Source organism: Nelusetta ayraudi, unplaced genomic scaffold, assembly GCF_046127955.1.
Source record: "Nelusetta ayraudi isolate G7.1 ecotype Tasmania unplaced genomic scaffold, CSIRO-AGI_Nayr_v1 ptg000155l, whole genome shotgun sequence".
NCBI classification, from domain to species: Eukaryota; Metazoa; Chordata; class Actinopteri; order Tetraodontiformes; family Monacanthidae; genus Nelusetta; species Nelusetta ayraudi.
The window spans coordinates 112,211-138,051 of record NW_027466205.1 but is presented as its reverse complement, the minus strand read 5'-3'; the positions used below and the strand labels follow the sequence as shown (position 1 = coordinate 138,051).

The window sequence follows — 25,841 nt, the reverse complement described above, 5'->3', positions numbered from 1 at the left end:
CCCTTTGGTTTCGCTGTTTTTTTTTCCCCCAGCAAACCCCCGTGGCCTTGCGCACGGATTGTGCCCTCCCGTGTGGCCTGGCCTTCTCTCCCTCGCACGCAAACGGGCTCGGCCGAGTCGGCGACGCTGCGCAGGACAAAAGCGAAAACTCCCACGGTGCGGATTTTCAAAAAAAACAAAAAAAACAAAAAAAAACCTGCGTTCGTTTGCCTCCTTTTTGGATCGTCCACATATCTACGAGCACGCGAGGGGGGGGTCACGGTGACCTCGAGGCTCGCTCCTCGGTCAGCCTTCCCGTCAGAGGCGCGCGGTTGAACGCGACTCGGAACGCAGCTTTTTTTTTTTTAATTCGATGGTAAAGCTTGCTTGCAAGACACCGAGGGGTCGTCGAAAACCGAGATGAGCTCCAGTCGCTCATTGGAAAAGCCAAGAGAGACTCTGGCGGTTGGCGGCCAAAGGTCTCAGAAGGTCTTTTGGTTTGTTGGTTCACTCGTCAGAGCCGATGCACAAAGAAGAAAATGAACCCAAAGCGTTCGCACTGCAACAGATTCGAGCTCGCTGATCTCTGTCTCCCTCCACCATCTCGATGGAATCAGACGTTTAACATCGTGCATCGTAGCATATTGTGCTATCATATTGGCAACGTTACATTTATATGTTGGAATCATTACATTGAGTTGAATGTATAGATGTAGTGAATCTTACTATATGTCGTGCTTTGGTGTATAGTTGACGATCCTGACCCAGTGCCCTGGGGGTGTTGAAAACCTTGTGAGCTCAGACTGTGTAACTCATTAAGTCTCATGAACGGTGACCTGGGGTGACCAGCGAGTGGTCAGCTGACGGAAGTCCCCCCCAGCGACCCTCATAAAGTTTGCGACCCGTCCGGTCACAGGGATGGGAAGTCATCAAACCTTGAGCTCGTCTCGCCGCAAAAATGGTTTCAACAGGTCGCACTGGAAGGAAGGAGGGACCCATTCGGACCTGCTTCCTGATTCACAAACAATGACGGAAACTGGAGGGAGAAGAATGGAAAAAAAAGAACTCGAAGCCAAAACAAAAACACACACTTGTCTGGGCGGCTGGGCCTAATTGCAGCAGACAATCAGATGCCGTCTTTATGGACGCATGGTGCAAGTGTCACAACGCGTGAGGCCTCGGCAAAGGGCGGAGGACGAGTCCTGTCACAAGGGGTTTACGGCGGCTCGCCACCACTCGCAGCGTCCGTAATTCCGCCCAATCGGGAGGCGGGGGCGGGGGAGGCAGGGAGGGAGGGAAGGGGGGTTGGGGGGGGCGGCGACAACGACGACGCCTCCGCCCGATGTGGTTAATAAGAATTAATGGAGGGGTGGTGGCAGGGACGGCGGCCTGTCGCCGCTCGAGGGTTGACGCGGGGCGACAGAGGTGTCGGGGACGAGGCGGCGTGATCTCGGAGAGAGACCTGCTCGCCTCGCCCCCCAAACCCCCCCAAACCCCCCCACCCCCCCATTCCCCCACCCTTCCCCCCCCCCCCCGCCTCGTCTTCAAGACACCTGTTCCCTGAACACGTCTCACCCGGAGTTGCTGGTGAAAATCCCACTCTCTTCCCCATCCACTCCCGTCTCCCTCACAGATTTCGTTTTTTGTTAATCTTTTATTTTGGCGCTGAGGCCTATCTACTTTCAAGTGTGCAATGTGCAGCCACCATTTTGCAGAAGTTAAGTGCTTTGAAATTGCTCACAAAAAACAAAGTTAACATTTCTAAAACAAAACTTTGTATTATAATCCCATTTAGTTGCGTGTGCTAAACCACACAACAGTAAGCAAAGCATCATGGTTTATATTTTTTCGGCTCTTTAAAACTTCTTGTGCGCTTGCACAGAAAGTTTGCACTTGGAATTCTGTCAGTCACTTTTAATTAGACGCTGGAAATGGTTTTCAATAAACACTAAACCGTTCCCACACTTGTGTGAAGCACATCTTGGCTGATTTTTCGTGCACTCGTAATGATCGCAGGGCATTCGAGGTTCATAAAACTGCTTAGAATGGAGTTGAGTGGAGAAATGAGTCGGTGGCCGCAAACTTTTGACAGGTAGCGTAAATATATATTTAGATATCTGTATATGTATACATGTACATGTTTGGAAATGAATATACGTATGTATATATGTATATGTATATGTACAGTGTGTAGACATACATATATATTGGTTTGAGAAGAGAGTCTCGAACTCGATCATAAGGTTTTTTTGTTGAGAATAAATGAGTTTTATTTTGAAAATCTCAGTAAGGGGGTTATATGAGAAATATGTGTACGCACGCAAGCCAGAATTTGAAGCCCCTTTTGGCCCAATTACAAAAAAAGTTCAGATGACGAGCCGTTCGAGAGTCAAAAGAGCCGGCTCTTCTTGACGAGCCAAAAGAACTGAAATTGCAATTGAAATTACAGCGAGACGTGCTGCGTTTTTTGGCCTTTTAAAAAAAAGGAGGAGAAGAAGAAGAAGGAGAAGAAGAAGATAAAAGTTTGACATTCGGAAAGGTTTCGACCGCATATCTCACCTCTGCCTAGTTCCCATTCACAGCAGCGGGATGCCACAGCTCCGCTGAGGAGCGAGTCATTAGCGAGCGGTGACGATCACCTCACCTCATCAGACCTCTGACCTCCTCCTCACCAGGCAGCCAGGGAGAGGTCAGCGGTCAATCAGGCCCGCCCCAGGCCCTGGAAGGGGGAGGGGGCGGCAGCAGGGAGGGGCACAGTTGGTAAAGTGGGTGACTCTCCAGCCACCGCCGTGCGAGCAGGGAGGGAGGGAGGGCGCCCCCCAGCCCCCCCCCCCCCCGCTCTTCGCCCTCAGAAGCGAGAGGGAAGGTCGCCACTAATTGGCGCCTCCATCCAGGGTTACCTGCTGCGGCCCGGCGCCGCTCGGGTTTGATCAGGCGGCACCCTGACTGCGCCGCCCGGCATTAAGATTCTGCTAGCGGTCAGCACGGAGACCCGCGCCAGTGGCTCTTGAAGAAGTGGTGGTGGTGGTAGTTTGAGAGAGGAGTCGGGAGTTGTTCTGAAGGCTCCCTGAGAATGTCCCGCGCCTCTTGGAAAGTCCCCGTAAAAATGTAGCACATTTAAAATTGGTGAAGAATTTTGGACTGAGGTGTGGAGATTTAGCTTTCGTCTTGAAGAGCTGTGACGTTAGCGTGGTTCAAATCAAATCAAATCAAATTTATTTATAGAGCCAGTGCTGTTGGGGTTACTGCATAAAAGTAATGCAACTACTGATTCCCGATTACTCCTTAATAAAGTAATCTAATTACTGCTTTAACTACTTTTTTTTTTTTTACATAAGTAATCAATTACTAATTACTTTAGTTAAATAAAGATAAAGTAAGAGTTGCTCAGTGCTTTGAATTAACTTTTTGCAATTCCAAATATTTTTAAAACAACTCGAAGATTTTTGGAAAAGTCACGAAATCGCTACTTAATAAAGTAATTATGATATAATTGCCAGTTTTGCCACAGTAATCTAGTTACATTACTCCGCTATGCAAAAAGTAGTTTCATGACAGTAGTGGATTACTTAGTTATAGATAGATTACTGATAGAACAAAGATGACCAAAGTGCTGCGCATGAAATAGTAGGACACCATTGAAAACAAAACAAACAACAAAAACAGTGAAATATAAACGCAACTTTAAAGGACACTTGAAAGGCGTTTTAAGATTAGACAATTTGATACTCTCCCTATTTGCAGCTCGAAATCCTTTAATTGTGCTTTAGATTTCACCGTATTGTGTGATTACATTACAGCTGAAACATTTCTCATTTTAAATATTAGCGTTGCATCGTGTTGTGTACTGGGCCGCAGCTCCTAGAATCCGATTGTGCTTCTGGTTTCCTGACTGCGGCGCCGACTTCTTCGGAGGCAACGCGTAAATCGATGATTTTGCCCGAGAAGCTCACTTGTTCTCATGACTGTTTTTTTTTTTGTGTGTGTGTGTGTTGTTGTTGTTGCTGTTGTTGCTGCTGTTGCGCTTTAAAATTTCACCCTCGCCAACCACGGGCGCTACTTGCACGGATGTCCCGGCGATCTTTTTTGGCAGATGTGACTAATGCGGCCAAATCATTCTCGACACCTCCGAGTGGAGGCCGAGCGGGCCCTCTCTTGCGCTCGCACGGAGCGCTCCATGTGAATGTTTACGCGGCCGGGGACAAGAGGCTCCTTTAACGCTAAACCACATCATAAACGAGGCGGCCCCGGTCACAAGGCCCGCTCAAATGACTCTGAGCTGTTTTTATCCTTCGCATTTGCGCAACACTGGTCGCAAACATACAGCGAAGGCGTATCACTGACCTTGATATGTTTTGAAATTTTTTTTTTTTGTTTTGGAAAGGAAAAAGGAAAAAAAAAAACAAAAAACAAAAAAATCTGTGTTCTTTTCAAAGCACATTCTCCGTGGATACAAACAAAACAGGCGCAGGAATAGAACAAATAATCAGGTCATGGATCATCAGCTGCTCGTCCCTGACGTTACTGATGCAGGTCGACCCAGCACAGGTGATCCGACGTCACGCTTAATGGCTCACGTTGGGCAAGATTCTTTTTTTTTTTTTCTGCTTCCAGTGTTGTTGGGGTTCCCCCGTGAAAGTAATCAATGTCGTTGCGTGCACGGCCGCATCATCGATCTGCGGCATCGTTGTTTTCGGTTGTTTTTCTAAATTTGAGGATAATGAGACATTTTTTTAGCTTGCAAAATCGTTTTAGAAAAGTAATTATGATATAATTACCATTTTTGCCAGAGTAATCCCATTACATTACTCTGACTAAAAGTAGTTTAATTACAGTCGAGGATTACTTGGTAATAGATTACTCGCCAAAACTGCACATCACTAAAAAAAAAAAAGCCTGTTTTTCTGCTCAGTACACTTTTTTTTTTGGGGGGGGGGAGTGTGTGCCAATTTTGCCCCCGGTGATGTCATGAAGGGAGGATTAGTTCACCTTCCCAAGAGGACTGCAAAGAGAGGACTCAATATGTAGTTTTCTCCTGATTTTTTTTCTAGAGATCAGGTTTTATTTTTGATAATAGTACACATGAGGACTTTTGCGCTCCTCTGCTCTAAATTCGACGTATTTCTATTTGTGCAAAACACTCACTTTTTGCGCAAGCAGGCCTTGCCAACAACGCGACATAATTGGTCGGAAAAGCTCATTTGCTATCGTCTTATCATCCACGTTTTGTTTGCAGATCTTGTCTCACGTCGATCAAATCAGTTTCTACATTGTGATAATAACGAACCCAGGCAGCGGCGATCATTGTTCACTTGTCACCAAAAGAAAAAAAAAAAAAAAAAAAAAAAAGATCCTCTTGAGGCCTTTGGGGAGGAGAGGTGGGTGGTGGTGGTGGTGGTGGAGGAGGGTTCTATCCCTCTCCATCTCCCTCTCCAGCAGCCCCTCCACCTCCACCACCACCACTACAACCCCTCCAACCTCCGTAGGAGTGCGAGGGTTTTTGAAATGACACACAGTGGCTGACTGTCGCCCAGGGGGCCCTGGGCTCTGGCCTTGGCTGGCTGGATGTGTGTGGCAGCTGGTGAGCCCCGCTGCCCTCTCTCTCCCTCTCACTGGCCCTGCAGCATCAACAGTGGGTAGCAGTGGGACTGATTGGAGTCTCACTCTGATCTCTGACTCTGGGGCTGGCTGGCTGGCTGGCTCGACTGCTCACTGCTCACCCACATGACTGGTGGCGAGGAAGTGGGGACGGATGGAGCGGAGGGAGTGTGTGTGTGTGTGTGTGTGTGTGTGTGTGTGTGGGGGGGGGGGGGAGGGTCCAGAGAAATGTCCGGAAGCGGCTGGGAGACATTAACGTATAGACGTGATCGTGAAAAGGAAAGGGGGGAAAAAAAAAAAAAAAAAAAAAGATTTAATGACTCCTGTCTGGGTGGAGAGGGGCCTTTTTTTTTTTTCTTTTTTTTTTATCTCGGCGACGGAAGGTTTCGATAAAATCACCAGCAGGGATAAATAGAAACACCTTTTTAATAAGCAGGGACAGTGACTAACAGCAGCCGACACACACAAAAAAAGAAACGTTCCCTTTTAAAAAAGGGTGGATTTTTTTTTTTTTTAAAAACCCCAAAAGTCCAACAAATGTGACAGAGCACTGACGTAACAGCGTCGGATCCGAACTCAACTCAGTTACAGTGCAAAGGTTAAGACTTCAACATTTCCAATGCCGTAAATAAGACGCTTACGGACAGAGTTACTGGGAACACTGGCACGTTTTCAAGGAACACAACTGAAAAAGTATTTTTCTTTTTATAATTATTGTTGTTGTTATTATTATTATTATTATTATTATTATTATTACTATTATTATTATTATATTTAGACGGCTGGACGGCTAAACAGAAACATTTGCTTTGAAGAGCCTGGTGCCGCACAGACCAAAAAAAAAAACACAAAAAAACAGAAATTGTGATTGCAAAACCCAGAGGTGAAATGAAGGCGAGGTGCTAGTTGGGCCGGAGCTGGGTCGGTGCGTCAGTGATGTCGGCCGGTGTAGATTCTGTTCCTGAGCACGGCGACGGGGGGCAGGTGGCGCTGGACGCCGGGGAAGTGCTGAATGTGGTCGAACCATCGGGTCACGTTGGAGTACTGCTCCCTCTCCTGGACGGCCGAGTCAACCTGAGGGGCGGGCGCGGGGGGGGGGGGTCAGAAGGGGACACGATGGGATTTAAGAAGGTGGAACGTTTTACTGTCGGTGATGAGATCATGTTTTTTTCCCCTTCCTTTTTTCTTTTTTTCCGTTTACTCTTATTTTTTTTTTTTTGCTTTTTTCCTTTTGATGATGATGAGATTCCGTCGCAATTCTAATTGCCTTTGAATCACAGATGGAACTTTTGACAAAGAAAAACAAAACAAAAACAGTTAAAGTGGTGAAAACAAGTGGCAACTTTACAGCTTGGGGTGCAATTTCACTAATTTCTTGTGGTTAAAAGGTTTAAAACCCAGAGATTTAGGAGCATCTGAAAGGTATAAAACCTTCCTCATGTTGATCTCTCTTTTCACAATAGAGCCAGTCTCATTTTTTTTAAGTGGACACAATTTTCAGTCAGACTTGCGTGCGAGGCCGGAACCCTGATTCCTGATATGAACGGACCAACTTCTCCTCATTTGGCTTCTTTTAGCTGTGAGGCAAGTGTGGATTTGTTGGGAGTTCAAAGCCTCCTTAAAACACTGTTGGACAAGTTTACGCCGGACGCATTGTTTCCCATTCGGACGCCGATAAATTAGGGACGAGGACAATCCATCTTATTGGAGATGCGCTTTCCCCCCCCACCCCCCGCGACCTCCGGTCTCGTTGGCTTCGATGCTTCCGCGAACCGAACGCCGCCGCGGTTTTTAAAAGTCGGGCCGGCCGACCTCTCGACCCCCCGAGGTTAAAAACTCCACTGATTGCAAACCGAAGTGACGCCCCTCTGCCTGGTGGTGGTAGCGCTGGTCGGGGGGGGGGGGCGGGCGGGCTCTCGTCTCCGCCGCGACCGCTGACATCTCCCAACATGTGATCGTGCCCCCCCCCCCCCTTTCACGACGCCTCTCCCCATTTCCGAAACGCACTTTTTTGCGGAATGCCGAGAGGCGTGACCAACTCGCCGGCCGCCGGTCCGCGGCTAAAGACGACACTTTGTGCCACATCGCCTCGCTTCTCAGAAGAGGAGCGGGAAGGCGTTCACAAGCCCGTCGCCCCTCCCCCTCCCCCGCCCCCTGCCCCCGCGGCCAAATGACTGGCCCGATTGTGCGTTACGCGCCGCGACAAATTGCTCATTGGGGTTGTGGTTTGATTGAAGTGGGCGCTGATGGAGGAGGAAGGGAGGTGACAGCTGGGCAAGTCCCCCGGACAATGACGGCGGGAACGAAACTGAGCTGAAGGCGCGACAAATCGGCCCAAGATTTTCCTCCAAAACAGGCGAGCGGTTCCATCCTTGTTTTGGTGGAAATTTTTTTTTTTTTTTTTTTTTTTTAATGATGGCACAAAAGTTCATGATGTTTATCGCGTGTGGAATTTCAAGACGCTTGACTCCGTCCTAAAAAGAATTTAACTGCTGGAAAAAACACCGAAGTCATGTCATGTCCTTAGTGCGGAAACAAGCAAATTCATTCATGGAGGAGTCGTGAACATGCATCCATGACTAAAACCAAAGTGATAATTTATCCACATGTCAGGCCCATTGAAAATCTGCTTAATTATTTTCCCCCTCTCATCCTTTCTCAGGTCAACTCTTCCAGCTTCCCAGGCGAACCGCTCGACGGTGTTGACGTTTTGGGGGAAAACCGGCTTCCATTAAAGGCGAGTTGCTGCGTTTCCATTACCCCTAGAATTGCGCACAAGCTAAATATCGCAATAGAAAACTGGTGGTGGAAACACGTAACCTTTGATAAATATCGTTAAAAGGTTTTGACCCCCTCGTGAGGTGGTTTTCCAGATGTATTGATATCGAAAAAAGTGCCATGGAAACACTTTGTTCGTATTTACACGTCACCGTGACGTACGGGGGGGGGGGGGGGGGGGGGGGGGGGGGGGGCAGTTCACTTCAAGTGGAAATGACGCATTATGTTTGGACGAAATCTTTTCTTATAGCTTTATAACGACCACTCTTGACAGCAAACAAACGTAAGCAAACCAAAGCAAACGTAATTCTCGTGAAACACCTGCAAATTGCAATCGGAATTTTTTTTAAAGAGTGCTTTTATTTTGAAATAAAAACTGGAACGACTACTACTCACTATTAGAGGATGGATTCCGTGATAGATGAAAACATCAGCCATGGTGAATTTGTTGCCCGCCATGTAGACCTTGTCTTGCAGGTAGGCGTCCAGGTCCTGCAGCAAGTAACGTTGACCACACACACACACACACACACACACACACACACACACACACACACACACACACACACACACACACACGTTGAGAAATAATTCAAACTGGGGGCGACTGGTGTTCAGAATACATGACAATATGCAAACGACAAAGTCAAGACGACAAAGTTCGCCACGTCTTGCGTAACCCATCAAATGACCACGTTATTTTTTATTTTCTTCGTATAAATTCCTTCAAACGAGTAAAGTTCAAACGAATGGAAGAGACACGCGTTTCTTTGTTCCTGCAGCAGAGTTCTACACTTTCATGGGAGTCCTCCTGGCAGCAGGTTCGTTAAGCTGCGCGCGCACGTGCGTGTGTGTGTGCGTGTGTGTGTGTGTGTGTGTGTGTGTGTGTGTGTGTGTGTGTGTGTGTGTGTCTGAGGTTGCGTGAGGCGCACGCGTGCGTCCACATCTGACTTCCCGTGCTCGTCTGTCCCGTGCTCCGTGGATGGGAAGAACATGTAACCTGAGGGGGTTGTCGCGCAGTGCCTCCCAATGATGGGGGGGGGGGGAGAGGAGATTTAGCGCAGATGCTGCGGCAAAAAAAAAAAAAAAAAAAAAATTAAATGAGGCTGTTTGTTTGCTCCGTGACCAAATGGCTGCAAATCTTGCCTGTGAATCCAATGAGGCGGTCCGGGAAAACTTGGGCACCGCGACGTGCGCATTCATTTTGCATTCTTAACGCTTGTGTGTGTGTGTGTGTGTGTGTGCGCGCGCGTCTGGGTGTGCAAGAGTCGTGCGTGGAAAGTGCTGGTCCCAGGGGAGCGGGGACCATCTTTAGCACTTGTACGCCGCGCGGAGCGAGAACACTGGGCGCACGCGGAGCATCTCGGGGGCAAATGGAGTTATTGTGCGGCAAGAGTGGCTAATGCCAAACAAGGCATGAAGACAGCAGACTTCCTACCCCCCCCCGCCCCGATTCCACAATCAGATCTTTTCTTAGCCCACAGGCCAGGCTGAAGCCCAGCAGAGCATCAGAGGAGAGACTGTTCTGCCGCGAACCCCCACCGACCCCCCCGCCCCCCCAACTCCACCCAATGTGCGAGACTTGAAACCTGCCCCCACTACCTACATGCCCCCCCCCCGCCCTCACACACTTACATAGGCGCTCCAACAATGTCATGTAGGCATTGGCCATTCCACCATCCTGACAGTCCGACGACCTCAAGCGTGAATATTGTGATTTCTTGGTCTCGCGGTGATGAAATATTCGCAAAAACAACAACAACAAGAAAATACTGATATTGTTTATGCTGCTCACAACCTGAGGGATTCCTTCACTTTTTTTTACCGCAGAGACAGGCGGCACCGAGTAACTTTTTCAAACTGCGGCGGGCCGTGTAATCGGTCGTCATCGTGTTTTTTAACCTCACTGCAACGACGACGCTTCTGCCCTCAAGAAGCGGACAGATTCAGTTACATCCTTGCAAGCGAAGAATCCAAGGCAACTCTGTTGTAGTTAGTCGTCGTTGATGCGAGCGATCGATTAATTCATTAGTCGTTAGCTGATTGACCTTATCGGTTGGTTAACGATTAATTGATCAGCTGCGATTTTTTTCCCCCCCTGAGAACCTAAATTGCACGATGAAAAATGCGCGAGGAACACATTATTTAACCCTTAAGTGTCCATTTTCACAAAGGAGAACAGTAAAAACACCCTGAACATTTATCCTCTGACTTTGAGGTTGACTTCTTAATGGGTCACATTTCAATGTTTTTTTCTGTTGTTTTGTTGTTTTTAAGGCTTTTAAAAGTAAAGTCTTCCCTGCCACTACACTGTTATAATGATAATAACTACCCATGTGAAAAGTGTTCCATTGATTGCGACTAATTTAATTTAGTCGATTAAATTCTTAATCGACAATTAATCGATAATTGATTGATTGTCGATTAAATTCTTCATCGAAATTCTTTCTTTCATTCATTCGGGTTTTCCCCTCGATTTTATTTTTATATGCTTTGTCAATACATTTGATCTGATTGATACTATCGTCATCAGAGTTTGGGCGTATACCGTTACAGTTCGGCATTACATCAGATTTCTGTCAAACACAAAGTTAAAGCCAAACACGACGGAAGAATAAAAACTCCAATTTTCCTAAAAAAAAAAATTAAAAAAAAATTAAAAAAATCTGCAAATATTTTTGCAATTCAGATGGCCTTGAAAGCAACTGTTCATCCACTCCAATTTAGCACTTCTATTGGACTGTGCCACCATGAGCAGCTGTTCACCGCTAAAGACACACCTGGCAGTCAATATTTTGCTTTTGGTTGTGAAACGATGCGTTTCGTTCACGCCACTGAAGACAAAGCCAAGTTCTCTTGAACCCGACCCTGTTTGTTTGTTTGTTCTCAGCACTCGTCGTCTTGATAAAACTTGTTTCTCATCTGCTGCCCCCCCCATCCCCCGGGGTTGACGGGGAAGTTTTAAGAACTTTTACTGGCTGACACTTTTTTTTAATATCTGGATAATTTTAATGCCGTGTGACTTTTTGAGAGGAGGGTGTTGAGGACGGGGGTGTGGGGGAGGGGGTGAAGCAGCAGGACGAGACGGGGGGAGGTTCGGGGGTAGGGGGTTCGGGACCCTGGTGGGGACCAGAAGAGCGGCGCTCAGGGCGACTTCCTCCTCTAAGTGGCGCCATTAAAATATTTAAGAGGCCTGTCCAGATAACATGCTGCCAACCAGCATGACTTCTGCCGCCACGCCACGACACCGTGTCACACACACACACACACACACACACACACACACACACACACACACACACACACACACACACACACACACACACACACACAGCACCCATAAACACTCCACGCTGACACAAAAGAGCCAAGAGGCGCCCGGGCATGGAGAAGACCAGTGGCTGACGATCCATTTCACGCTGACCGGCGTCAGACACATTAAAGCCCCCCCCCCCCCTTCCTCCCTCTGCGTTGTCACTGTAGGGGCCGCACATCAGTGCCTATTCCTGTCGTCCGTGCCCTGGGATCACAGACGGACACGCACCACGGACTTGGCTGGTGGGCAAAGAGGAGGAGAATGTGAGCAAGACCGAGGTCCTGCTGTGCCACTTTAAAAGTAAGGAGTGAAAAACACACACACACGCACGCACGCAGACAGACAGACAGACAGACAGACGGACGCAGGAAACAAAACCGAGCTCGGCGCCGCGGCCAGTTACGAATAGACTAGGGCTGGCACGGGCAAACTGCGGCCCGGGGGCCATTTGCGGCCCGTTAAGCTTTCCAACGCGGCCAGCCGAACTTGAAGAAGTTATATTTAGAGTAAGTAAGTAGTAAAATAAAGCTGTACTTCTAAAGCCGCGTTCAGACTGCCAGCCAAAATCCAATTTTTGTGGGTCAATAATGTGGCCCAGTCTGAACAGAGCCAGATCCAATTTGGACACTTGCTAAAAAAAAACAGTGTCGGCAGTCAGCCCTGAAAATCGGATTTGAGATGGAATCTGATTCGAATCCGATTCGCCTGCAGTCTGAACGCAGCCTATGGGTAATTTCAACAAAGAGCATTAATACCGCGCGCGGGGCTTCAAAGACGTACTGTATATATATATTGTTGAAATGCTTTTGTTCATTCTAAATTGACTTTAAAGCACGTTTTCTTCATTCCCTGTGATATATTTTTCCTCCTTGGGTCACCAAAGCACTCCATCCACCTGCTCCCTGTCAAATCCCCCCACCTGTCATAACGTTTGCACCAGGGCCTTGACATGGTGCCTGTGCGTGAGCAAAGCAACATAATTCTGTAAAATAAAATGACATGATTGCAGACAGTGGATCACCAGCGCTACCTTCAAAAGGCTCTTGACCTCCTCCTTCCTGCAGCCGTCCAGCCTGGTGACTCTGTGCTCCAGCCACTGCTGCACCACGGCCCTGCTCTCGGCGCTGTCGCCCAGCAGCTCCGGCCGCTTGGCCTCCAGCGTCAGGTGACAGGCGATGGTCACCAGTCCCACCAGCGGAGGACCGTTGTTGGTCTGCAGCACGGGCAGCTGCAGGGTGGAGGAGGCGGAGTGATATTGGAGAACGCGTTTCATTCAATGTAGAGTCACCTCAGCCCCGTTATATCGATCCCAGCACGCAGACAGTGACTGGTGGGAAACATGACGCAATTGGACATAATTCATATTGTAGTGTATGGAAGTGACGATTAAAGATCGCTGGTGAAAACAAGATTGAGGTACATGTGGGCGATATTAGCACAAAGCCTGTATATTCAGCATAGGCGGCTAACGCGTTAGCCTTCTCCAGCTAGCTCCTGTGCGCTAACGCTGCCAAACAAATGCTTCATGCAAGACGAAACCGCGCCCTTGAAGCCACAGAGGCACGTCGCAAAGGTTTACGAGAGTGTCACCTTTTTCTCCCCTTGCGTACTGTACTTGTTGGGCTTCTTCAAGCCCAGAAATTTCTCCAGCGACAGCAGCTCCCGGAGCGCCATGTTTCTGTCCGGCGGAGGAGCCGTGCGGCGTGCGTGTCCCTTGATTGGGTGGCGGCGGTCACGTCCCGCCTACGACACCCTGACTGACAGTAGTGTAGACCAATGAGAGCACACGTTGTGTACTTTATGGTTTTTTACACTGCATTGCATCAGGCGTGAGCCTTGCGTTCTCAAGTAAAACAGAATTGAAATGAAATAAAAACAGATTCGAATAAGATAAAAATAAAATGTTATACTTATTTTAAATAAACAAATAAATTAAATTAATATATATTTATCACACGTTAAATGACATATCTGTTATTACAAGTGAAACATAAGTAACCTGTGTTTATATCCGCAGTGATTAGCACTGCTCCCGACTTGAGGTGTATTTTTTGAATTTGACTGGCAGTAAAACAGCAGCTCTGTCCCGTCTGGCAGCCATTAATAACGTGTCCTGGCTCTGGTAATATGTACAATCGGTCTGCTTAGATTCCGACTGTGCCTATGTGATTTCTCTATGATGTCTCCATCCTAAGACGCTGCCGTTGTTCAGTCAAAAAACAAAAACAAAACAGTGAACCAGAACTAAACAAAGTGAAAAACACTGGGGTCTTTTCTGTCTTTTACAAGTCCAAATACACAAGCTAGATGTAAACTGCAACAATAACACAGCTGAATCTGATTGGCTCAAGAACATAGTGCAACTGCAAGCAAATGTGTGAGCATATTTTAAATGTACTTTGCCGTGTACGTGGCCGACGCGTTTAATGCAACACCCTTATGGAAGTGACTGCATCTGTGACATGAAACTGTTAATGAATTCCACCCCATTGAGAATCCAGTGTTAACTGGTAAACAATCAAAAACAAGCAAACCCTAAAATAATGGCAAAAAGTCAGTCTCGGCCCGTTGTTGCGCACCGCGTTTCTCTGCCCTGAACTCAGGACGGAGACATTGTGCTTCTTATTTTCTTCCACACGGCTTTACCATCTTAAATATACGACTATGAAAGGCCAGGAAGTTAATAGATGCTTTTATGGAGGTGCATTCAAGTGTGACTTTGAAACTTTATTATTATTCATTTGTAATCTATGGTTGCGTACGTTTGTCGTCCGTGTCATATAGCCTGCCCTTCGTTAAAGAGCCTCTCGTGCAATTTGCCTTTACACTGAAATGTTACTGAACATTTGCCGCTCGTAAAGCAGTGAATGAACTGCATCAGTTGTAAATATCGCTCTCACTCAATACGATGGGAAAAATCCCTCTGCGCAGTATTTTAAAGCCGTCGTAAAGTACTTTTTTTTTTTTTTTTTTTTAATACCCACGCAGGCGACGCTCTGACCCTGTTTGAGCTGCGTCCATGTGTTGACGCCCATGTAGCCGCATCTTCACTGCCCCCCCCCTTGTCCCCCCATGAACCTAATATATATGAACAGATGATATTTTTAAACCCAATTTGTCGAGAGCTGGCTGTCTGCGTAAACAAATTAATTATAAGAATGAGTACAGAGACTATCACAAATGATTAGATGCCGCGGAAAACAAGGTAAGGCTAATCCACGGTAATATTTATTTTTCCTCCCCTCATCCAACCTTCCATTTTTATTTATTTATTTATTTATTTTGCCGTTTGTTTATAGATCCCAGCACGTCATACTCTTTTTTTTCTTTTTCTTTTTTTTTTACCCCGGCAGGGCCGTCCATAAATGCACGCCCGCAGCGCTAACGTAGCATCTCCTTTAACTAAATGCCTCCGAGCTGCCACATCCTGTCTGCGCTCAGGCGGGCTGAGTGCAACAATCCCCGGCGCTCGGGACTAACTGTAGCCTGTGGGACTTTTCCTCATGCCGATTGTGATACATAATCTGGGGTCACGTTAGCAAGGGAATCTACGGCGGGGGTCACCGATCGCGCCGCCGGCGTTCCCCCGCGCAGGCATAGCCATAAACACAGCCCCAGTCCTGGTAGATCTATGCTGGCTTTTTATTTATTTATTTATTTGTTTTTTTTTTTTTTGCATCGTAGCTTACAATATGCTGTTACGCCGATTTGTCTGCGGCCGGGGACGCAGGGCCCCCCGCAGCCCTGCCCGCCTGTCTCCTCTGTTACCTTTCACAACCTGTGAAAGCTCCCTGACGGAGCGCCGCTCCAGCCGCGCGAGATGATCTGGGGAGGAGGGGGAGGAGGAGAAGGGAGGAGGAACGGGGGCGATCGGTTTTGCGAGGAGCCGACGCGAGCTGCTGTCAGCATGCGTTGGCGAAAATGAGTATCGGGGGGGCCCCGGCGAGCCATGGCGAGGATGGGTGCCGGCCGGCGGGGGGGGGGTGACATGTTGGAAGAAGGGCCCCCTGAGTTTGAGTCGAGCTGAGTTGAGTTGAGGTGAAGACGGGCAGATGTGCGAGGCGTCATCTGCCCGTCAATGAACGGGCAGATGCAATGAACCTTTTCCCTCCCCCTGCACGGCTTGAGTTTTGATCCTAAGTTTGGCCCAATTTGCTCCATGTCCAAATCAGTTTAAGTAGATTTTTACTGTCCTATCGTCGAGATCTTCAGAGCTTTTTGTTTTTCGAGCGACCTTGTACATTTCTTAGCCACTTAGCCACACTGAGTTTACAGCCTTCCAGCCATCAAAAACACCTCTGTTTCTTAGCTCCTTGCTAAAATTGGTACCTTGTAGCTCCCACAAAAGAAGGTGGTCACGGAGGGCAGAACTGACCTGATGTTAACCTGGCATCAGTGCCCTTTGTGACATCACAAAGGGTGCATAACGGTGTCATTTTTAGCTCGCAAAAAAACAAGCAGCACTGCCTGATTGATTTTTCTGACATTTTAAATTTTTTTTCTCACCACATTGCTTTTTTGTAAGAGAGCCTTCAGTGAAAAAAACTTTCCAATCGTCACATGATGCTGCTTTTCGATATTAATAATCTACCACGTTACAAAAAAAAAAAACGGCAACAACTAGCGATCACAAGCAAAACCGCTTTGTCGCTTCAACACAAAGACACGGTTCTTTTTGTTGATTAATCACTCGCCAAATAAAACTCCCACCAAATGTCAAACCACCGACCGCCTTTTTATTATTTACTGTTTTTCACGCGGCCGCCATGCAGCCTTCTAGCCTGCGCTGGTCGTCCGAGGCGCCGTGCAGCAGCCCACCGGCCCCCGCTCCCGGTAGCTGCCGGCGCTCTCGCAGTTGAAGTCGGATCCAAAGGTTTGCCAGAAATGCTGCAGCCTCCCGGTGCGGCCTTCGGGGGCCGCCGGTGACGACGAGGGTGATGGGATTATTGTGAGCCACCCTGCTGCTCCATGCAGGCGCGGGTACCCAAAGGCTAAAAAAACAACAAGCTGGAACCCCCAGCACCACCACCACCACCACACACCCACACCTCTGTGCTCAAACCCCCATCTCTGTCCCACACACACATACATGCAAATGAGTGTGTGTTTGAATATGTTTACAGAGGAGGGGGTCGGGGTGGGTTGGGTCGGGGGGGGGGCGGTGAGGGTGAGGGTGGGCCGAGTCTGGCTGGAAGAGCCGGGCTGAGCCGGTGACGGGAGCGGAGTGATGACATTTTTGTGGCATTTCATGTCTTTCGCTTAACATTTGTGACACGAGATTAGCATTGGAAGGCACACTTGTGCGTGTGTGTGTGTGTGTGTGTGTGTGTGCGCGCGTCTCTGTGTGTGTGTGTGTGTGTGTGTGTGTCTGTGTGTTGCTTTGAAAGAGGACGGTTAAGTCCCCGGCCCTGGAGACAAACGAACATGTAATAAAGGCACTTTCTCCATTTCCTCCTCCTCCTCCTCCTCCTCTTGCTTACATGGCAACCCGCGGGAGACGCTGAGGGGGTCGTGTGGTGGCAGAGTGGGGGGGGGGGGGGGGGGCACCAGCTCGCAGTAGCGGCAAGTCACGTCCCCCTGTCCCCCATCCAGCAGCCAACCACTAAGGACTATTAATTACCACTCTGAATCCCCCCCCCCTACCCGTAGCCATCCGCGTCCCCCTCAGACAAACAAGCGCGGTGGGAGGATCTTGATTATTATAGCTTCTGAATAGTCAGATTGTCTTTATTGAAGTTGCCCATTGGCCATGCAGGTTGCTCTCTCTCTCTCTCTCTCGCTCTCTCTCTCTCCCCCTTCCTCTCTCTCTCCCACCCCCTTGCTAGGCGTCTCGTCCGTGATTCAGACGCCGAGGTTAGCAGGAGGTTAGCAGGGGGGGGGGGAGGAAACTCCCATGTTGTTCGAGGTTTCGGCCTCGCGCAACTCACGGGAAGTTTGGGAGCAGCCGTGCAACACAAAACAAGCATGCACAAAGCTGAGCGCGGGATTTTTTTTTTTTTTTTTTTTAATCGTCATACCGCGCTCCACCAGCAGGGAGCACTGTGACTCTTTGAAAAGCGACGCTGTCCACTTGCATTTTTCCAGCCGTCTTTCGCCCAAAGCGGGAATTTCGCCTTGTAAAGAAGAACAAGAAGAAGAATAAAAAAAAAAAAAAAAAAAAAGAAAATCAATTTTCCAAATTTGAAATAAAAAGTGCGGATTCTCAAACGCAAAAGCAGATTTTGTTTTACGTTACGGAGACAAAAATCATTTGTCAAACAATTTTCATAACCAAGACAAAGAATCGTGACTTGTCTTTAAAAATTTAATTCCTTTCTTTTTCTTTTTTTTTTATTTTTCATTTGTTGACATAAAGCGTAGCTTGTTCTTCAGCTCCCTTCCGAGGGAATAGAAGGTTTCGGCAACGTGAATTTTCACAATGCGGGGCAAAGAACAGCAAGCGCCTGCAGTGGTCCTTTAATCTCTTCTTTGGTGCACATTAGTGATTTTCTTTTGCATACAAAAAAAAAATGTTAGCATTGTTTCCGTCATGAGTTAAAAAACATAAGAAAATGTTGTTTTTTTTTCGGTGGGGGAGGGGGGTCGGGTGGGGGGGTCCTCTTCCCACTTCTGAATCTTCCTGCACATCCGTCTTCAAGTCTTTAACCCATTACTTTGATTCATTACCCCTTGGCGCGTCAGACTGAAAGCTCAGGCCGCCACTTGTCTCTCCGACGACTGCGCCCACTATATTCCTTTTTCGCGCCCCGGCCCGGCACTTTATGGCCCGCCGGAGAACGGGGCAAAAAGGGACACGTGTGCGTCTGTCGGTGCATCCGAGGTGGGGGGGAAGACGGAAGACGGAGAGCCGGGCGGCGGGCCAGGCGGCCGCAGAGATAGATATAGGGAAATTCCAGGGTGAGGTGGAGGGGTTATTTGTCCCTCTTCCCCTTCTCCGAGAGCCAGGAATCATGGTCTGCATGACAGGTCGCTCGCCCCCGTCGGGGGTGATCTATATGAGACCCTCTTTATTGGCAATTTCAACCCAGGGACAGATGAGAGCTGCAGCCAGCCAGCCGGACAGCCAGACTATGATGAAAGCGCCCGGGACTCACCTGTGACTCTCGCACTGAAGGGCTGGAGAAATAATGCATCAGAGGTTATATGTGGAGCTATGTGCCGCGCGTGCGTGCGTGTGTGTGTGTGTGTGTGTGTGTGTGTGTGTGAGGTAGATATAATGTATCTCCGCTGTCATGCCCAGAGGTCTCCATTTAGCTGGGAGGGGAATCGCTGAGCTGTGTTGCAGGCAGATTTGGACTGAGACGGTGAGACGGTGAGACGGATACTTTACATACTGTTGGAATGTAGGGTAAATAATTCAACTTCAACAGTCAAGATTTCCGCCGGTGACTTATTGCTTTCGGCCGCCGCCGAGGAGCAGCGGTAACACGGCTGTCCAACATGTATATTCCATAACAAAGCTGAAAATGAAGCATATAAATTCTGCAACAAGCAGGTCGGGGGGGTGGGGGGGGGTTGTTATTCCTCCAGAGTCAGAAGGAATATAAACGCATACATTGTACGACCTGGGTGCGATGCTAATTGTGATTAAACGTTCAGCTCCACGTTGCTTTAGAATTCCGAACTGAACTGAAACTCCATTCTCCCGCGTGACTCGCAGTGTTGTTGGGATTACGCCACAAAAGTAATCCAATACGGATTACTGAATAATCCTTGATAAGTAATCTAATTACTTCTGTCACTGCTCTGTTTCATAGGTAATCAATTTACCGGTTACTTTAGTTTAAAAAAAGATAAAGTAACAGTTTGAGAATATTCTTTCATGTAGACGAGATGAACTCAATGGCGCTGCATTCACGGCTTCAGCATCAATCTGTAAATCTCTACATTTCAGACATTTTGTGGTGAATAAGACATTTTTAGCTCGCAAAATATTTTAGAAAAAGGGAATAGAATCATAACTCGATAAAGTAATTATGATATGATTACCATTTTTGCTCGAGTAATCTCGTTACATTACTCTGTTACTAAAAAGTAGTTGAATTACAGTAGTGGATTATTTAGTAGACTTGGTGACTTGAGCGGAGGAAGAGCTGGATGTTCCTCCGCTCAACTCGCTCGTGAACCAAAGACAGAAGCCCGGAAAGTGACAAATACCATAAAATAGCCCTGTAATGAGTGACTGCTCTCATGTGAGGAGGCCCTCTTCAGACTGAGGCAGCAATGAGGGCCTCACTCGCCTCTGTGTTCGCTCCGAATCGATTAGCGCAGTCCGTAAAAGCGTTGATCAGCTGCTCGCTTTAAAGGGTCGCCGGAGAAGCTGCTCTGAAAAAACAGCTAGCCGAGGAGCGAAATAAGTCATTATACCCCTGGATTTCAAGAATGGAATTGTCTTTTGGAGTGTGCAAAGGTTAAAGGTCAAGGGAGCACAGTCTGCAAGAGACTGACGTGACGCTGTTACTGGAGGGATATTATACTATGTCTCAAACGACCGATTGTGCAAAGTCCCTTCCACTAATGATAATGTCATTTTTTTTTTTTTTTTAGTTCTTTGCACAATGTGCATGCAAAAAGTCATGAAAGAAGCTCCTTGTGAGGTCACAAAGGGCTCTTGTTCCTGCCTAATGCCTTTGCCGCATTAGTGACAATACCGTTTCGCCAGGTGTATCACTCATGCGAGACCGCTCAGTTCTCCCCCCCCTCCCCCCCTCTGTACAAAAGGCATCTTTGAAGGCGGCTGTAAACACAGTGCTAAGTGTGCGTTTTTTTGGGGGTAATCTGACGGAAATGTGCGTTTCCTTGGCGTGTTTTCTCATGTTGTGCTTCATGCACTCGTACAGGTGTAACAGACGCACTCTGACAACCCATAATAATCTGGCTGATGCTAAACAGCATGTTGTACTTACTGACGTTCACGTCAGTGTCTGCGGGAAAAAAAAAAAAACCCCGCAAACACATGCTAAGGATACTTTATTCGTCTCAATGCGTCTCTGCGCAGCAGGGATCCGCAGAAAATGCAACCAAACGACAATCCGTGCACAATCTGCCCGTCTGTGTTTGCCTGCGCAGCACCCAATTAACTTAATAAAGCGAAGCAATTTTGACATTTAGGCCTCTAATTTGCCGCGCAGTGGCGGGGACTGGCAGACCGGCGCTGCAGATAACGCGGCCTGACAGGATCAGGGAAAAGTCCGTTTATCTGGAGAATTACCAGGTTAGAAAAAAAAAAATAAATAAATAGAAAGAAAAACAAATGGCGGCTTGTGACGTGCGCGCCTTGTGTTCCAGTGAGGGACAGGCCCGGTCATTCCTTAAATGGCTGGCGGTACCTGCGCACTCTGACTCCGCCTATCGGAGTTGTCCGTCGCGTCAAAAAAACACAACAAACTTGAACCCGTGACCTCCCCCCTTCCCCTCCCCCGCCTCTGGTTTGTCCGGGGCTGGCTGGTGGCGCTTCACGTGCGCCACGTCCGGCATCTTCCTTCCCCGCTTTTAACGAAGCGATCGTATTACACACACACACACACACACACACACACACACACACACGCGTACACAAGCCGCAGACAATCATCCCCGGCTCACCTGAGGGGCCTCCGCGAGCGCGAGACGCATCCTCCATCAAAACATCACTGACGGAGCAGTCAAGCCGCTCCCTCCCCCTCCGTACCCCTCTCCCGCCCGCCCGCCTCCGACCCGTAACCCATTTATCTTGTGATAACTTTGTCAGATTGTCAACCAAACTCTCCGGCGGGAGCCCGGCCCAGAGCCTATTACCGGGGAATCAGCGCGGGCCGAAGCTGGTCACTGCTAAACGGATACTCCCTCTGAGCGTCCCCTCCCTCCCTCCCTCCCTCCCTCCCACCACCAGCAGCAGCAGCGGCAGCGGCAGCACTGACAATATTATTCTGGGCTGCTGCTCCCACGTCAGCCAAGTCGGCCCGTAATCACGTTGCTGAAAACCTCCCGCTGTCCCTCCCCCAAAATTGCCGCTTTATTGATTACATAAACACAGGGCTGGTTATCTGCGAGCAGATGTAACGCTTGTAAAAAAAAATAAATAAAAAAATAATTAAAGAAAAGCGAGTTTAAACCACATTCTGGCGTTTGCCGCCGACCCCCCCGCCCCCCGGTGTCACCGGCTGCCTCCGGCGGTCGGGAGTAAAACGCGCGTCCGTACATCCTGAAATACCAAAACGCTTAGGTTGCGGGCGGCCTTAGTGGCATCGGGTGAGCCGGGTTTAGGGAGAGTGTATATTTGCTGCGTGTGTGTGTGTGCGTGTGTGTGCGTGCACATATTCTCCCCTGCACGCCCGCCCCTCCCTCCTAACCCTGATGCTTTGTGACACGTCACCCAGGCCACTCTGTGCTATTCCCGGCCAGGAGATCTCAAGGTTCAGGAATAATTTGCCGCTGTTAATCTTGAGCGCTCTGAACGTTCTACCCGATCTACCCGGCGACAGCAGCAGCAGCAGCAGCAGCAGCAGCAACACGCTGAAGGCTGAGAGTCTGGAAAGCCGCAATAAAGGGACGATTTGTTGCTCTCACAACCTTCTGTTTCTGAGTTTCGTTCCGAGAAAAGACTTCTTGACCTTTTCTATAATTGTTCATTTGAGTTTGTTTTTTTTTCCACAATCATAACATAAAAAAAAAAAAAAAAAAATCCTTAGCCTTTAGTGCAGTTATTTAAGAGCATGAATACAGCCCCCCCCCCGCCCCCCCAACCCCATGAGTCAACGTGTAAAACAGAGACGTCCGACCGTGTCATATTTTCTTCCGGCCCCTCTGTGTGACACCCCAGTTTAGCAGTGTAATGACCCGGCACTAACAACTTTCATTTGACTTTATCAGGGTCAACGTCAGCACCCTGCGTTCCGAGCGCGGCCCCTAATAGTCACCAAAGCCAGGTGCAACTCGTGATTAATAGAAAATAATTTATCCCCGCATGAATATTTAACGTGTGTCAAAGCGCCGCTCCGCATTTTAAAATTTTAATTTGTTTTTGCCCGTCTCGTTTCCTGTGCTGTTATTGGTCATCGGGTGTTTTCCCCTGCGTCTGACATTTTCAAATGTTCCCTCTTGAGTGATGGAACGGTCTGCCTCGACGGGCCTTTTGCTTTTGACATTGTAAGTTGTGTTTTAATGTTTAATGCCGGCTTACATTTCCGTTTTTTCCCGGTGACGGAGGAACCAGATAGAGTGACCAACAGAGGAGACACAGATTTGGCTTTTCCATCCTGATGTTTTTTTTTTTTTTTTTTGGGACCAAACCCCTAAAGGCAACGACGGGGTCCTGTTGTTTGGGCTTGGGGGCTAAACACAGAGATGTATTTTGAGGTAAAAATCACTAAAAGTCGTCTCTCTCAATAGGATTTACTCTTCACTGGTGTGTGCCTGGTGTACCCAAGGCAGAAAAACAAAAAAAAACAACAAAAAACAATAGTTTGCCAAACACTGGTGAGTGTGTGTCTGTGCACTTGTACTTGCAAGACAGTGGAGCACACATAGTTATTAAGAACAGGAATAACTGCCAATTCCAAATAACTTGGCAATCATCAAGTAAGCCAAAAGATTGCTGACAAATTAGAAAGCTTAAGCCTTTAAGCAGCATTAAAAACTGCAGTTTTACAGTGTTTTTTTTTTTTTTTCTTCTGACCACAACAAATAAAAAAAACAAAAACGAAAACTTTGAAATTACATTTCATATGTTTGTTTTCGTTGGAGTCTGGGTCTCGGTCTTAATCCACAGCAGCTCAGAAAAAAAAAGGAGAAGGAAAAGCAAACAAATACACATTTAAAGTTTCCCCCACCGCTAATTTCCTCTCGGCATTATCCACTCACAGACAGACGAGTGGCTGAGATGCGTATCGGCCCGGATGCAAGATCACTTCCTGGAAATAGGAGGTTCCATTCATTAGCCTGGGCCCCGCATCAAATGAAAGCCATGTACAGTGCAGTGCTCTTCTACATTACCTGCAATATCCACTCAACCACGTTCTACGACAAATGAAACTACTAATGACGGATTTTTTTTTTATCAGTCTCCCAAAACATGTTCTTCCAAAAAAACATAACATCGTGACACTTAATCCTGAAACTGAATTTCATGGCTCTATACATTTTTTTTTTTTTTCTGGACTGCTTAAATGTAGAAATATTGTTGATATAAGATGACAATCGAAGATTAAGATCCACCTATCGTCAGCGTCGCGTTAACAAACCCTTGCTCGCGAGGACGGGCGCATTATCCGGAGGTACATTTACACGTAATAAGGCGGCGGGCGCCCAGCGAACAATAGCGGCGGGCAGTCTCTGGGCGTTCCGGCAGGCAGCGGAGCAATAACTGAGCGGAAGGATCCAGCCTATTACCCGGTGGGACCTGTCTGTAGACGACCAGACTATGTGTGCAGTGGCCGTGACTAAAAAGATAGAAATTGCTGAAAGAGAAAAAAAAAAAAAAAAAAAGAAGAATAATAGGGGGTGTATTATATCGATTTCTTTTTATTTTTTGGGGGGCGGCGGCTGACTGGGACGGACAGCTTCATCATTACCGGGATTTTAGGGCGGGGGGGCGGGGGGGGGGTATCCTCCACCTCACCTTTTGCGAGTCGACTGGCCCGAGTCGAGGCGGGGACAATGGCAGGGGAAGGAGCGTCGGGTGGGGGGGGATTGGTGGATGAGGATTAGAGGGGAGACGGGATATGATGGAGGACCCGCCGCCGCCGCCGCTGCGACTGCGGCAGCGGCAGCGGGACGGGGTAGCCTGCCTGCCTGCCTGCCTGCCTGCCTGTCATCTCTGTCTCGTCCGCGCTTGCCAATCTCACTAACTACACTCTCCCGCAGCCCGCGCGCTCTCTCCTTCTCCCGCTCACTGGTCGGCCGAAGGGGGCGGGGGGGGGGTTGTTCTCTACCAGCGCTGACAACCCACATATCATAATTAGGGGCCTGGGATGCAGGCGCTACCTATGAGCGGAGATGACAGCGAGAGGCCCACCTATCGCTGCGGCGCTCCTCCCACTTTGCCATCTTCTCCTGCACCGGCTGGCCGGCCCGGGCCGGCCGCTCAGTGGTTGGGTCTGGCGGACGCCCGGAGACCCACTGGCCCTAATTGGTGGTCTCTTGTTCCAGGGGTGGGTGGGCCTGGGTGGGATGCTAGCGGGCGCTCTCGGATTGGGATGGTAAACCTCCCCGGGACCATCGCAGCAACCCTCCGAGTTATTGGAGAAAGTCAGATGCAATTTTTTTTGTTAGTCTCTTTCTGTTTCAGACTTTCTGTTTATTTGTTTATTTTGTTTATTTATATTACCACCCCAGCAGACTCTTAATACAGGGCCTAGCTAAACGGTCGCGCAATGTCATGTAGCCTTGGTATGATTTGTGAGTCCACGGATCACGGAAAGGGGGGGAAAAAGAGGGGAAGACAGTGAAATAGGGATCAAGAAATGGGGGTGACAGGAGGGGTCGGAGGGTCGGGGTCAGGAACGAAAAAAAAAAAAAAAAAAAAAAATCGGAGGGAGGAGCGCGCCGCTAAGCGGCCTTCGCCGAGGCGCCGCGCGGGCACCCACGGATGTGTGTCAAATCGGGATCCCTGACACTCCAGCGCCGCCGCCGCCGCCGCCGCCGCAGCCGCCGCCACACGCCGGCAAGCAAAGCGGACGAGGGTTAGCGAGGAAACGCAAGAACTGGGAAGGGGAGGGGGCCGGAGGAGGGGGGGGGGGTGTCGAGTGATTAGAGCAATTACTCGTCAAGGATCTGTCACAGCCAATTACGTCTGTCCCCGTCGTCTCCGCGGAGACAGGCGAGGGGGTGACCCAGACCTGCCTGCGTCTACCGACTACTGTGCGACTATCGACACTGGGTGTGTGTGCGTGCGCGCGCGCGTGTGTGTGTGTACTATTTTTATGTGTGCATTGCGAGGGTCATTAGATTGCCGACCTGTCACACCACACTCCAAGCCATTACATCCTCTTCACAAGACAAACAGAACCAAACATAAAGACTGGAATTAGTGTTGCTGGGGATGGAGAACGAAGGGCCGGTCTGGTCGGGGAAGCTGGAGATGACGTAAAAATGAGGAAAAACATTTAGTCACTTCCTTTACTGAGTGATCAGTGTCGGTGGAGACGTATTACCACTACCACTGATTAGTATTGGTACTTTATTATTGGAA

At 48.5% G+C, this 25,841-nt stretch overlaps 1 protein-coding gene and 1 long non-coding RNA gene across 2 annotated transcripts; one reads left to right on the top strand and one right to left on the bottom strand.

Annotated features, from left to right (window-relative positions):
* The first annotated feature begins 5,615 nt into the window (after positions 1 to 5,615).
* Positions 5,616 to 5,860, top strand: LOC142880083 (uncharacterized). Its single transcript, XR_012925383.1, has 2 exons — positions 5,616 to 5,763; positions 5,802 to 5,860. It is a non-coding gene; the product is annotated as an uncharacterized LOC142880083 (long non-coding RNA).
* Positions 5,861 to 5,985: 125 nt separating this feature from the next.
* On the bottom strand, positions 5,986 to 13,418 carry eef1e1 (eukaryotic translation elongation factor 1 epsilon 1). Its single transcript, XM_076013727.1, has 4 exons — positions 13,262 to 13,418; positions 12,702 to 12,899; positions 8,752 to 8,847; positions 5,986 to 6,651 (listed from the first exon to the last, which is right to left on the bottom strand). Exons 1-4 carry the CDS (start codon positions 13,343 to 13,345, stop codon positions 6,508 to 6,510), a joined length of 522 nt encoding a protein of 173 aa, XP_075869842.1. The 5' UTR covers positions 13,346 to 13,418; the 3' UTR covers positions 5,986 to 6,507.
* Positions 13,419 to 25,841: the final 12,423 nt, after the last annotated feature.